At 38.6% G+C, this 14,664-nt stretch overlaps 1 protein-coding gene across 1 annotated transcript in view; it reads right to left on the bottom strand.

Moving 5' to 3' along the window:
* The window catches only part of LOC111862833 (THO complex subunit 5 homolog), a 22,180-nt gene that overhangs the window by 2,392 nt on the left and 5,124 nt on the right, over nucleotides 1–14,664 (bottom strand). Inside the window, exons 4-14 of the mRNA XM_023848562.2 lie at nucleotides 13,404–13,479; nucleotides 12,541–12,726; nucleotides 10,483–10,615; nucleotides 9,803–9,909; nucleotides 8,429–8,552; nucleotides 6,783–6,888; nucleotides 4,016–4,247; nucleotides 3,123–3,243; nucleotides 2,008–2,199; nucleotides 1,022–1,137; nucleotides 172–359 (exon numbers count right to left, since the gene is read on the bottom strand). Of these exons, the coding sequence (XP_023704330.1) occupies nucleotides 172–359; nucleotides 1,022–1,137; nucleotides 2,008–2,199; nucleotides 3,123–3,243; nucleotides 4,016–4,247; nucleotides 6,783–6,888; nucleotides 8,429–8,552; nucleotides 9,803–9,909; nucleotides 10,483–10,615; nucleotides 12,541–12,726; nucleotides 13,404–13,479 (1,581 nt within the window). The remainder of the gene's footprint in view (nucleotides 1–171; nucleotides 360–1,021; nucleotides 1,138–2,007; nucleotides 2,200–3,122; nucleotides 3,244–4,015; nucleotides 4,248–6,782; nucleotides 6,889–8,428; nucleotides 8,553–9,802; nucleotides 9,910–10,482; nucleotides 10,616–12,540; nucleotides 12,727–13,403; nucleotides 13,480–14,664) is intronic.

Raw genomic sequence — 14,664 nt, 5'->3', positions numbered from 1 at the left:
CATTGCTCTAGAGGGGCGGGCATTTAAATAAACTCCGCCCAGCTGCCCCTACCGGAAATTAAATGGCCCGTCCAATAAAGGTTAATACACACACACATATATATATATATATTTATTTATTTCTCAGAATGCCCTTAAGACATACATGTGTATAAAGTAACGTGTACCCACCTTACTGGCCGGAAAAATATTTTGTCACGAGGAAACTCCAGAGGAGAGATGCCAGTAGAGCCTGCAGACTCTAGGAACACATCTAGACAAGCCATAAGTTGAAGCAACTGGGCTGCTAAGAGGGTGTTACCCCAGCCCACTCCACCCACTAGTTCCATCCAGTAAACATTCAATTCACGTTCCATATCCTACATATACACAGAAAATTAATCCTATTATACTGTTCCTATAATATCCTATTTGCATATGTAGTTCATGTTCAGTATCGCTGTACTTGTACACAGTTAAGAAATGTATTCTACTTTTACGTGTTATTCACAGAAAATGTTTACTCTGGTGAACACAAGTCAGGTCCATCCACATTCCATTTGTACACAATCCCCTGGTAATCTGTCACTGCCAGTTTACTCTGGCATGCTAAAGTATGAGAAAATCCCAGTGGCCATGTAGTCTAAGGCAGGAACTGTTTTTGCCTGCTTGAACACTGGGGTTGTGGGTTCGAATCCCATTTGAGGCATGGATGTCTGTGTGTTTATTCTGTGTACAAGTATCAGCCTTGCGACAGGCTGATCCCCCGTCCAAGGAGTCCTACAGGCTGTGGATATGATTAACAATCTGAAAAAACAGCCAGGGTCCAAAGGGCTCTAGAGCCATAGAGAAAAAAAAAAGTTAAAATATGATAATTCTGCAAATGAGTATGATAGCAAAATATTCACAGCATTGCTGACTTAAGAATGAAGTGTGATAGAGCAGTTCTCTACTTCAGGATGAAGGAAGCTTCGATGTTACAACATCAAACACTACAATATATATGACTTCAGAAGTGCAGATGACCTAATGTAGAACTCACCCTGATTGCATCATTATTTCCAGCATCATGTTCACCATGCCAGTTTAACTGCAGACAGAACACTGTAGGTGTACGTGGATAGTCACATTTTACACCTATAAGTGCCACCAGTTTTGCTGCAAATAACACACAAACACATAAGAGAAATTCAAGATTAAAACACCCACACGTTTTCTTTTCTCAAATCGAGCATGTGAAACACATCTGTTACACGAAAGATATGGTACAAGTAACGAAAGAATGAATCCATTTGAAAGATGTGGCTCTAGATGCGTGGATAATATTAAATCAGAAAGCATGGACTGGATTCAACTGGCTCAGAATAGGATCTGATTATGGCTATTCTGTAGGCAAGGCAACATTCTACATGATGATTTGAATTGGATGTGGCCTATGTTAAGATACTATCCCAACACCCTCTTGCAAGGACTGGGAATAACCAATCTCTAGGCCAAAATTCAAGTATCAGTCTTCCCGGATACAAAGAAGTTAGCCACTGCACCAATTTTGGCTTCAGGAACTGCATAACTACAAGTCATCTATATGAAAACAATGCCCTGCAAGAAAATATTCTAGTCTCTTTATAAAGCACATGAAGCAAAGAACACGTTATGTTTGGTGACAGCAATAACAAACTGGTTTATTTATTTTATTTTACTTCAGTGGGTAATTTCATGATGCTTTCAGTATTTGGACTAAACACAATCAAATGACAGGATGACCGATGAATGGTCATCCTCACACATGCCTAGTAAATAGTGCATGTACAGTTAGTACTGAATGTCCCCTTTGATATTCCTCTACAGTCCAGTCTTTAGATCACTGAGACATGTGGAACCTTTCATAAATTACAGTCTTTTGTGCAAAAATGTTTTTCATGAAAAGTGTCCAGGAGGTATAGGCAAGCAGCTATCCTCTCCCTAGATTACTGTTACCTTTATGTTTGGCATGTGAAAGCCTGTAACCAAATTTAACTCATTACTTACCACTGCCTCTAGTTAGCACAGCCTTGTAAAAGGAATCTCCACGGTTCACAGCCTGGGCCTGCACGAGTGCCTGTGTGTGTGCGGTATGGCAGAAATCATCCCATGATATTAGCTGCCATGAAAACAGGCTGGTACATATCTTGGCCGGGAAATTGCCGCGAAGAGCATGTGGTACTGAGACCAAGCCAGCCTCTGGGAAACAAAAAATAATAAAACACACTACATTATGTCCCGAGAATATCTTAATATATGGAAAGCTGGATTTTGGGTACAGTGCCCGAGGCACCTAATGTCATACAAAAATTTCTATATTAAAAAAAATTAGACTTTCAATTCTTACATCTTTCATTTCTCTCATGCGCATATGAGGTTGAAGGAATTATTATAATAAGATCTAAAAGTTTGTGACGATGGTATATTGCAACAAGTATTAGGTTTTTGGACATTATCCATTGTCCTGTCTATTGTCTAAAAACCATCCTGTTTCTTATTTAAAACATGTTTCAGAGACTGGATTCTATCCCTGGCCTCAGATAAAACCTACTCAGTTGGGTCCAATAGATAGAGCTAGCCCCTAATGTTTTGGGGTTCTATTACCAAAGAGTTGGTTACTCTTTAATTGTAATGATGATAAAGATGACTATGACAGTAACATGAATATTTTCTGCTAGAAAATGCTGTAACAGTTTAACAGGGCTTTCAAAGCACACAGAGAGAAAAAACTCTATGCACAGAATATTCATATGTACATGTCACAAGATTTCATCCGAGTCTCTCCGAATAAGAGTTTCGTGTCTTGTTCAAGGTTCAAGATAGTTACAATATCACTACAGGAGCCTTGGATATGCACCGGGCATGTGTTACTAGAGATAGCAACAAACATCAAAATGACATAAACAGGAAATCAGTAATACTCAGTGCTCAAAACTGAGCTGTTTCAGACAGGAACAATACTAACAACTACATACATAGCCTACTACTTAACAATGAACTAAAGTGGGGGCTCCCTTCAATTCTGAACAACTGAAGCTTACATTTATAGCTGGATTTAAGAAAATAAAGCTGGAGTTGAAGTATTAAATGAATTATGATGATACAGTTACAGTATATCTTACCAAGGGCTTGCACCTGCCTGCACAAAGCAATTCGAGCTTTCAGTCTTTGACGAATGGCCCGCATTACACTCTCTACACTCGCCTGACTCACAGATGTCTGTGGCTCTACAACAGAACTCTCCTGCAAAATGTTATCTTTCTTTAGCAGTTTTATATTCATATCTGTAACGAACTTATCATTACATTAAAATCACGGTAAGCCTACTGAAGTCACTGGTTCTTATTTTATTTCACAAAGCTCTCAAATGCATCATTAATTAATCATAAAATGTAAGGATGAATGTGAATTAACTGGGAAGGATATAGCATCAGTACTCTCTCAGCATTTCTCTGGATGGATTAATTAGAAACCCTACACATGAATAAAAAGCACAAGTAGAGACCACTACACACATGATTGATAACATCATATTAAATTCCACCCAATGTATTTATATTGTCGCGTGTTTGCTAGGACATGTGACAAGAAATTTTATGGGTTTTGGATTTGAATGAATATTTATTGGACAATCTCTTCTACACTTGCAAGTATAATCATTCATAACTTCACTATTACAATTACTTGCACTGTTGTTCTTGGTGAAGTCTTCTTGGTATCTGTCAGATGCAAGCTGCCACCTCACAAGTATATACATCCAAAATGCTGTTGCCGATAGGAAATTAAAAGGTATGAGGTCAAGGTAGCTTAAACGAGCAATGTTCATGCTAAATTTCCTTAAGTGAGTATGTGGAAAATTAAATAACACTGGAAAAAAAACACTGAATTTAAAAACTCAGTAAATTTCAGATATTCGAAAATATTATGAAATGGTAAAATCGGTAACCCTGAACATTAGTGTTAAATACAGAAAAAAAATTGAATGTAAGACTGTTAAATTTAGATTCAACTGTACCTTGTTGCTTTCTTGGGCATTTCCCATTATTTCAATTGCTCTGGCACCCATGAAATCAAGCCCAGCAACACGTTGGGCCCAGATATATGGTATTCCCAATTCTGGAATGTAGCTGGCAAAATCCTCCAGACCAACAGACTGAAGCTGATAATGATTTGCTACATTGGGACTATCCAAGCCAAGATCATGTGGAAATAATGCTGTCAATATGTTATGGGGAGCAATCAGGTCCCTACAACACATACAAATACACAGCATCTATATAAAAGCTTGACTTGCAATTGTTCATCTTTCCAAAATCAGACCTAAGCAAATACAACACAAAATTATGAAATACTTCTCAGTACTCTTACAGTATACCTAGAAACACTAAGACTTCTTTACATCATACAGTTACTGCAAAGTAACTACACACTGCACTACATTATAACATAGGTGCATGTGCACGACCCAGCTGGATAAGCGTTGAATTTCTTCAATAATATTGCAATTACCTGTGAGTTAAAATATGGCCACCAACCCCACAGGACTAGGAATATAAAATCCCCTATTCCTGGACAACAAATTGTCACAGAATTAAAATCTGGCCGCCAATCCCATAATACTGGAAAAATTTAAAATCCACTGCTCCCAGACAATAAAGATTAATAATTTATTTTGAACAAATTAACAGCACCTGAAGTAATATTTGGATAAATTGAAATAGTACCACAATTTTGTTCCCAACAACTGCATTTGATTTACTTTAACATGGTAACACTTTCCACATACATAATTTTTTTGGAAAATGGATTGGCCATGGAAGCCAAAAATAATGGCCACACTAGCTTTTGAGATCTGACACGTATATACTTGTTTTTTATGGGTGCTGTTAATTATTATGTTTTTTGTCTCCTCCTTATCAAATGAGCATGACGACCTGAAACATGACATGTGAAGCAGAAATGATGAGGACTACAAAAAGTTTAAACAAGCTCCAATATCATTTAGATATTGTTAGAACCCCTAATGATGCTCATATTGGCCATCCATAAACAGAAAATCTCCAAGATATTGTTTCAACTGATACTGTGGCTTCTGTAAGCCCAACAGTTCAATCAAAACAATTTCTTTAATTACGAGGGAGTCAATAAACAGGCCACAATTGGATATAAAAAGTAAAACATGTGATACTTGAACCTATGAGGGGCGTTCAAGTTCTAAGGTCTCCGATTTTTTTTCTCAGGACTGGGAGCAGATAGACACATGCGGTTTAGTTTAAAATACGTGTGCACTCTTTGTGAATGCGTGACAGAGATGGCAGCACTCTACGGCACACAGAACTCTAGTGGTAGCGGCGAGAGTGAGGAGTGTTTTTGATACTTAAAATGGCAACGTTTTCGTTACAAGAACAGTGAGTAATCATTCGTTTTCTCCACTTGTGTGGTGCGACACCCATTGAAATTCATCGCCAGTTGAGTGAGACGTGTGGTGATGGCGTCATGAATGTGAAAAATGTGCGTTCATGGGCACGACAGTTCAAAGAAGGCCGAACGTCGTGTGACAATGAACCAAAATAATCTCGGCCTCGCACCGGCCGGTCTGACAACATGGTCGAGCGAGTTGAGAAAGTTGTTTTGGAGGATCGCCGATTGAGTGTGGAAAACACTGCCTCCAAAGTTGGCATTTCCGTGGGATCTGTGCACAAAATCCTGCATGAAGACCTGTGAATGCGGAAAGTGTCCTCCAGGTGGGTGCCACGAATTCTGGCGGATGACCACAAGGCTGCACGCATGGCAATTTGCCAGGCGATGTTGACACGTGATGAAGGCATGAATGGGACTTTCTTTTCATCATGTGACAATGGATGAGACATGGATGCCGTTTTTCAATCTGCTATTGCATCAGCAATTTTCCAGTGGTCAAAACAGAATCCTACAGAAGCGTTCGCAGCGGCCATGGAATCATGGTGTCGACGTTGTGAAAAATGTGTACGGCTACAGGGAGATTACGTTGAAAAGTGACAGAAGTTTCAAATTTTTTGTATGATTATTGTGTGAGAAAAAAAAATCGGAGACCTTAGAACTTGAATGCACAACGTAAAAAAAAATTAATTTTTTAATGTATCTTCCACCAACAATACACTTGTTCCATCACTTTACCAGTGTGTTGAAACCTGCAGCATATAAGTCTTTTGACTGTTGTCTTAGCTACTTCTGCATCTGGTTGGGTATCATTTGCGACTTTCAAAAGTCCTTGAGAAAATTTCTTGACCCAGTTGTGAACTGCTTTACATGACAAAAACTTCCCACCATAAATAAGAAAAATTTCTTTGTCGATATCCTTTATACTGAGTCCTTTTCCCCACAAAAAACTTGTAACAGAATGGTCCTCTTCTGTAGTACACTCCTCAATTTGACTACTGAAACTGGCCCCTGAGCATGCTACCTAGACTATCATGAAGGTGGACTGCGCTGCTACCCAGTGATACACATAAAAAACCTGTTATGTCTATTACAGCTGTTTTACTTCCATTTGTGACTTATTTACTAATTCTCCCTCGTACTTTGTATTTCTTGACATCAAAATAATAACAGCTCCCTTTAGAGAGGGGGAGGGGAAGAATAAAATAAAAAGACACAGAAAAAGTAACCATAGAGAGAGGGCTGGAGCGATGGAGAGGCTGACTGCACTATATACTACTATGAGTTGCTATATAAAGTGTAAGTTCCAGCCAAGATCATCTACTATTTATCCCAAATGTAAATCCTATATAGCAAAAACTTACCCAGCTGAAATTCCATGAACAGCCTGTACAAGGGTAATCCGAGTCTTGACAGTTACAACATGAAGATGAACCAGGTAGTGGAAACTCAGCAACAAGCTGTTCCCATCTGCAACAGCATATCCTTCAATACTACTTGAACTGCGCATTGGCCTGTATGCAATACAGATGAATTTTCCACAGATTGTTAAGAAATAAATATAAAATCCAAAAGCAGGATTTTAAACAAGAGCTGTAGGAAAGCTGGTGAATGAGAGAACACTGTAGCCTGGCCATATATTACACACTGACGGCCAACAATATTTCTTTAAGAGTATAGAAAATAATGTGATAAATAAATGCCCATTGGGGAAACCAATGATTAGGATACAGCAAGACAAACTATATAAAGGTCAGGCAGATATGAGAGAACAAGGAACAACAGGGAGAACTTTTCACATAAGAACCTCCAAGCTAGAAAAGTTAACAGACTGTGAAGGTAAGTGTTCCATCTACAGTCTCAGGCAGATGGCAAAATTTAGAAAATATATAAAATTTGGACACAAGGGTGAAGTTATACTTGTGTTTAAGCTTGCCATGACATAGCCAATCATTCCCTCCTACTGCCTTATTTATATATATATATATATATATATAATTTTTCCATTTATATATAATTACATGATGCTAATGCATTTATTACAATTACGCACAAATTAAGCGAGTCTGATGCAATCTTATGCAACCAACTGATGAGGTAGACGCCACACAAGAGTTCTGTGATATGGCGCAACGTTAGCGAAGTTTAAGAAGTTCAAGAATTTTCGTCTCAATGATGCTATGTAAGGAGAGAATATTCTGGAAGGAATGAATACTGTAATGTATATCATGGGTTGATTCAGCATTGCATTACATACAATGTACCTCTCTGAAGTGCAAAAAGTCTTTCCCTAACCTCCGGACTGACTGGACACAATATGTGTATCTCTTCCTAATAGTAGGCAAAGGAACATTCAGTTACATAATAACAATCAGCCTAAATAAGTACTAAGAGTGTCTACAATTTTTAACACAGTGTGTAGTCTCTATGGTCTATTGGTCAAGAGTTCCTGGCTACAGATCTAGAGGTCTGGGTTCGATTCCCGGCGCTACCAGATTTTCTGAGAACTAGTGGGTCTGAAACTTAGCCTCATGAGAATAATTGAGGAGCTATTGCAAGGAAATCGCGGCTCCGGTCTAGAAAACTGAAATTAACGGCAATGGGGATTCGTTGCGCTGACCACGCAACACCCTCTATCCACTAAAGTTGGCACTAACTTTGCCGACAAGCAGCAGTTGCTCAGTCAGTATAGTTCACTTGCGGACTCAAGCAACAGATGGCTCTACAATTGATGGATATTTTTATGACAACCAGGATCTGCCTTCATGAAGTAAACATATTTCTATGCCACAAACCCTGAAGACAAACATAAGCAGTCAGAGATAAAAGTATCTTTGCAGAGGGCAGACATTCACTTGCTTGTATTTAAAATGTTAATTAAGCATAGTAGTTTCACAATACAGTGATCAGAATACAGATCAGTCAGTAACAGTAACAAATTATATTTTAATGTGAAATCCATAAATCAGATTTTGTTTTATAAAATTTAAAGTTTTTCACTACTACTGACCTTGAAGTTTGATGGTGATGTCCACTGTCAGAGGATGTCGTAAGAGAAGTCTCTTCTTGCGCTCCTCAAGACGGTCAGTACGTGAAAGCTTGCGATGGTGTCGCTTCTGTCGGTCCCCACAATCCTAACACATGCAAGAGTACACTCATTACAGCGTATGCTGTTGGCTGCCTTTGTACACTTTCTCATACTCTTCATAACCACCGTGAGATCATTGAATCCTCAATGCGTGATAAATGATACGTATTTTAAATGACGTTACATACTGCATTTACTGAGTCAGTTTCTTTCATTGTGATCTTGAAGTCAATAACCTTTATTCCACTTCATCAATCAATGTCATCTCTTCATCATCCCTGTCTTCTTTTTCAGCTTTAGTGTCTTCAGGTTTTCCATCTTCCTTCTTACATTTAATGTCTTCACCAGTCCCAACTACATCACCCTTACTATAATGTGGTTAATATGTTATCGCTCTGAGGAGAATTACCACTTCTGGTTCATAGTGTAATAGTACAGGGCATTTAATCAAGGAGGAAACTTCACCACATCACTGACGCGACCCAATATTCCTCACAGATTGCTGCTGTAACTGTAACGGCGCGCGTTTATCAGTGCTAATGACTCATTCTGCTATCAACAGTTACAGCAGCAATCTGTGAGGAATGTTGGGCTGGGTCAGCAGTTTTGCGAAGTTTCCTCCTTAAATGAACACACTGTACTTCAGACAAACCCATCTTAGCTAGCATTTCTTGAACCTGGAATATATCTGTCCCCTTTGCCACTTCTGAAAGTAACTTGGAAAGCTCACCATATCCCACAGGTCCTGACATGACAGCACATATTAGTATCTGCCTCTCTTGCATGCTACGCCGACATCACTATATCGTATAAATATCAGCATATATCAACTTGCGAAATGCTAAAAACGTTTAACAGTGTCAATATAGATTTCATGCCTAAATTCAAGACAACCCTTCGTTTTGTAACCCTTAAAGTAGGGAAAAATCTTCTGTTCCACTCAGACTGCAACAATTATAAGATGGAAGGGAAAACACATTAAGATGGGTATTTGAAAATATCTGTAATGTGGATGTGTGATCACCTAATTGAGATGTACAAGGGCGGTTAAAGAACAAGAACGAGAAAAAAATTGTTCATTTTAGATGAGACAAATGGCAACAGAGCCCAAAAAGTGTGCTGGAAGACTTTGCTCACAATACTCATTATTGACGCTGGTCACCAGAATAGTGCATGAAATATGCGAAAGTTTATTTTCACAATAGAAAAATTAAGTATGCAAGTCACATGACAGAATGCATTTGCAATTAAACCTAAGACATTCCTCGTGTCCATAACATCAACATCTGAGCATACCTCTTGGTCTGAATCAGATTCATCTGCTGCAGCAGAGTCATCCAGGGACTGCTTCAGCGACCTGGCTTCCTCTTCATCACCACTTACAGCCACAGTCAACAGTGGATCTGTGAATACCAGTCAAATAATTACAGTATAACAAAATTAACCAAATACATGTCTATTAATTGGCCTATCATAATTACAAGGCACTTAATCAAGGATTGGAAATTAAGTACCTACTCCAATGAGTCAATAGCCACAAAAACAACAAATCCTGTATTTCAGACTGCATGATATACATACCGAGTAACACGGTAAAGGCAAAGATATCCCTAGACTTAATTAAGCACTACGTCATGAAAGCATATGGGGAAGAGGAGGTAAAGTTCCACCATTCTTGACCTTAGCACTAGATGGAGGTGAGTGTTCAGCTTCAGGCACCCTGCCTCTTTACACCCTTGGGAAAGTCCCCAGTACCCATTGTATAGGAGGCTGGGTGGACCCCAGACATGGGCTAGATAATATGGAGAAGATAAATATCTCTTCCCCCTACTGGAAATTGAACCCTAGCTTCTTAGTCATAAGATGAAAATCCAAAAATTACTTAAAAAGACATGCAGACATGATAGAACAAAACCTGTCTATCCTCTTAAACTAAAACAGGAAGAGTAGGCCAAATATTCAATATTCATCCTTACCACATGCTTCCCTATATGCATCTGCTTGAACATATAGCACATAGAGTGGTTTTGGTAAATGGTAAGCAGCTTGGTGTTGCCTGCGGATCTTGTCCAGGGGTAATCCAAGGTAGTCTTGCAATGGTTTTGTTACCTTAAAAAATATAACACGTTATTACTGTTATCTTTCATGAACAGGTTTGAAACAGATGAGTGCTTCTAAGTCAACATAGCAGAAATCTGATTATCTGAATTGCCAAAAAACCAAATCGCGGCAACCAAGGACTGCATCTAGTAAACAAACATCACTGTTGGACTTTTTGAAACAAAGAGTCAGTAAACGTTAATTTATAATTACATTTATTAATTTTCATTTAATGCATTCTGTTGTGTTGTGACGGTTTTAATAAAGAAATTGTATATTTATTAATTTTCATGTTTCACATGTTTTATAAGTTTTAGTTTTTATTATTATAACAGTACAGTACACTATAATTGCGGTGAAATAGTGTTTTTTCATGGATAAGAATTGAATCCAATTATCTGAATTTCTGATTATGAAAACCACCTTCATCACTAATTAATTAGGATAATCTGCATTCTACTGTCCTAACAACTATCAAATACTACTTTGCTAACATCCCATTTAATGTTATGCTTCTATCTATGCCTAGGTCTCTGTAAGGCACAATAGATCACTGTGGTCACGGTGCAAAGGCCAAGAAGGCCCACCCCTTATACATTCATACATCCAAACATTCATGCCTAGGTCTCTTGAGCAGTCTTCACAAAAATTAGTACTTTTCATACATTTCTGGTTCCTTTCACCTCATGCCCTAATCTCATCCTTCTAGAAATAATTACTCAAACAACAGACAAAGAGTATAAACTGTCAAGCTCCTTTTACTCAAATTTCTCTCTCTTCCTGTACCTGCTTCTCTTTCAGGGCCAATATACATAAAAGAACTGAACTGCAGAAAACATAAAGCTCCTCTAAGATTTGAGGTTTTCACGGCAGTGACTATGAAGAATGCTGTCTTCTGGGATGCTGTGCTGTGTAGAGCTTGTGTGAACCGATGTTTCGGTGGAACATATCGCCTCCATCTGTGAACGAGGAACCAGTGCGAGCAGGTGGTTGCAGACTGCAGGCATGTTTCTCCAAAACGTTGGATCACACAAGATCTACACAGCGCCACATCCCAGAAGAAGGCATTCTTCGTGAAGCACCTGTCTGTCACCATTCTATGCACACGTGAAGGTGGAAACAGTTAAGTGCTGTTGACCATTAGTTGCCCAGCCGCTAATGCAGCATCACTGCCATGGAATCGCATCACGAACATTTTAACTGTGATGAAAAATTCTAGACAAGGAGCAAAATCATGCCACATGTATCCACACTGTGCACAAATTCTGAACTCTTTAGCTACAGGAATGGAATCAGAAATACTAATAGCAAGAGCTTTTAAGTATTACAAATGATAAAACAATTCCATCCAGTGTGACTGTTGAAGCTTTTACTACTTCACTTCTTGGCATGCTAACATGTTTCGGTCCCTATAGACCATCATCGGAGGGAACGTCAATACTTTTAGAAACTAGTATTACATTGGGTGTTTTTATTTTTAAAATATATAAATATACAATATTTGTAATATACACTTTATACAAAATCCAAATTTCTTACAACTACAGCAACTGTCCTTGATACATTGAAGTTTTAAGTAGTTCTGCAGCCCAATGACATTGTATCTCTTATTCGCAACTATAGTAAACCATAATTATGATGAACCTGAATATAATGGACATAATGTAGCTCTGTATAATTATGAATTCTTTGAGATATTGAGGCACATAAAAAAGTTTTGCAGTTTTAAACTATTAAAAAAACAATATAAAAACCTTTATGTACTAACACTGTGTTCCTATGTTTATTGCGTGCACTGGCTATGTATCTCAGACGTACTTCTGTGGATACCCAGTCACTTGGTTACAGCGCCCATCAGCAATAAATGACATCCTCTCCTGCCTTTGATCCCATTATAAAAGTGTTTACTCTAAATAAAGGAAATTAACATATACCTCAAGTATGCTTTTGAGACGTGGTGTTAGGTTTTCCAGCCTCTCTCGTTTACTCTGTATCTCCTTGGCTACAGTCTCTTTCTCTGCCTGCAGTTTCTGACACAAAACTGCCAACTGTTTGCGTTGCTCCAGCTCCCATTCTAGTCTTGCTAATTTCAGTTGATGAGAATCATTTTGGGTCACATTCTACACACAAAGCCAGGATAAATTCACAAACTCAGAAGTTATAACATTACATGATATATTTTCATTGAATTTTTGGTTGTTTCATGATACTGTTTCAAATACAAAGGTGACAAATGAGATGGGAAGACGACCGACTATAAATGGTGAGTACGTATGGAATGTAAGGAGGATGTCATGACCTATTTACAGGATTTACCTCGGCATTCATCAAGAGGAGGAGGAGGAGGGGAGGGGGACACACAGCTGCCTTTGTCGCAAGCTGTGACCAGTCAATGACTGGTGAAGCCATACAAGACTCCATGTGTACTGATGTATGGTGATCTGTAATGTGTGTAGATTCATAAAACTATTAGAGTTACCTGCAGTTAAGAGTTATAAGAGTTCAATAATTCCATTCAGCAATCCAGCCCCATGTCTAGTAACTAACATGTGACAATATGAACTGAACTTTCCAATATATATAATACCTCCAATTAATGGATTCATATTAAATTGGGCACAAAAAATATTTACTTTATATAGTAAAATTTGTAGGAATGAGTATGGAAACTCAGTATACTCTGATATGAAGCATCCCTTCCCAGCCTGCAATCCACATAATGACCTGACTGCTTTCAATCATATGCAGAAACTAATTCAAAAAGGTTTCAATTTGAAGACAAGTACAGTCAACTCACTGGGCGTGACAGCAATTCTGGTGCTTCTTTATAAAATTCTTCCACTGGCACAAGATCAATTTCTTCATCTTTTGATCTGGAAGTAAAGCAGATTTACAGGAATTAATGATACTGGATATTCTGAGACACATCTGGTACAAGTGGATAAGAAAAGCATTGTGTTCAGGCATGGGACTTGTGGGCTGTGACACCATGCAATCCTGTAGGTTGACACCAATGTTTCAGAGAAACCTGTTGTTTCCATCTTCAGGGCTGAAATGTGGCCCTAAAAAGGATCACTTTCCACTTCACCCAGAAAGAGGTCTATCTCTTCTTCTCCTCCCATAGATGTGTGACCACTTGAAACCTGCCTACAAAAAAAAACCAACACACTATGACACTGAAGATGGAGGCAACAGCATCCTGTTACCCACCTACAGGGCTACAAAACATCCAAAAGACTGTATCACTGCTGTGTGAAGATGTCAAAACACATCATTCTACACGCTCACTGACTCACAGACAGCTCCAAATTGATAATTATAAATTAAGCAATAATTTAGCAATGAAAATTAAACTTAGCAACAGCGTGTACTCTGCAATACTGACCCAATGCCTGCCTTGTTCACACCACTTCCCACTACCAACTCACACGCCACAATCTCACCTGTCATGCTGGCTGAACATTACATGGAGCACCATAGTGACCTTTGTCTTCAGACAGAGGAAACCATTTCAGCATCTCCTGTAACCCAATTATATCCGCATCTACCAAGTTTATGTTTAGATAGGTTAATTGTTGTGTGATTCATAATTATTAATTTGGGGCTTCCTCCAAATGAATCACCCTGTGTACAGTATAGTAGCTTACTGATCTTCGCAGCCTTGCATGCTCTGTAATGGCACTGGGATTTCATGTCTGAAGTGGAGAGCATCAATAAGATGAAATCTGCTATATCAAGTGATATGGTGAGATGACTGGCAGATGAGAAGGGTTTCCAATTATCACTTACAGCCAGGTAAAAACGTAAGTGAAAATAACCACGTTATAGCAACAGAGCCGGCTCTCATTAACTTCAACTCCACAGTGCCTCGGTATCCAGTAAAACTGGATCTCTTTCCCTCGTGATACCAGTCACTACCTAAACTGTCATGAAGCTGAACTGTGCTTCTACCTAGTGATACTCATAGAAAACTATTACGTCCTTTACAGATATTTTACTTCCATTTGTGACCTACTTACTGACTCTCCCACATGTTGGTGATTGGGTTAATAATTATG

The sequence above is a fragment of the Cryptotermes secundus genome, unplaced genomic scaffold (assembly GCF_002891405.2).
Source record: "Cryptotermes secundus unplaced genomic scaffold, Csec_1.0 scaffold1105, whole genome shotgun sequence".
Classification (NCBI taxonomy): Eukaryota; Metazoa; Arthropoda; class Insecta; order Blattodea; family Kalotermitidae; genus Cryptotermes; species Cryptotermes secundus.
This window is presented reverse-complemented; position numbering and strand designations above follow the sequence as displayed.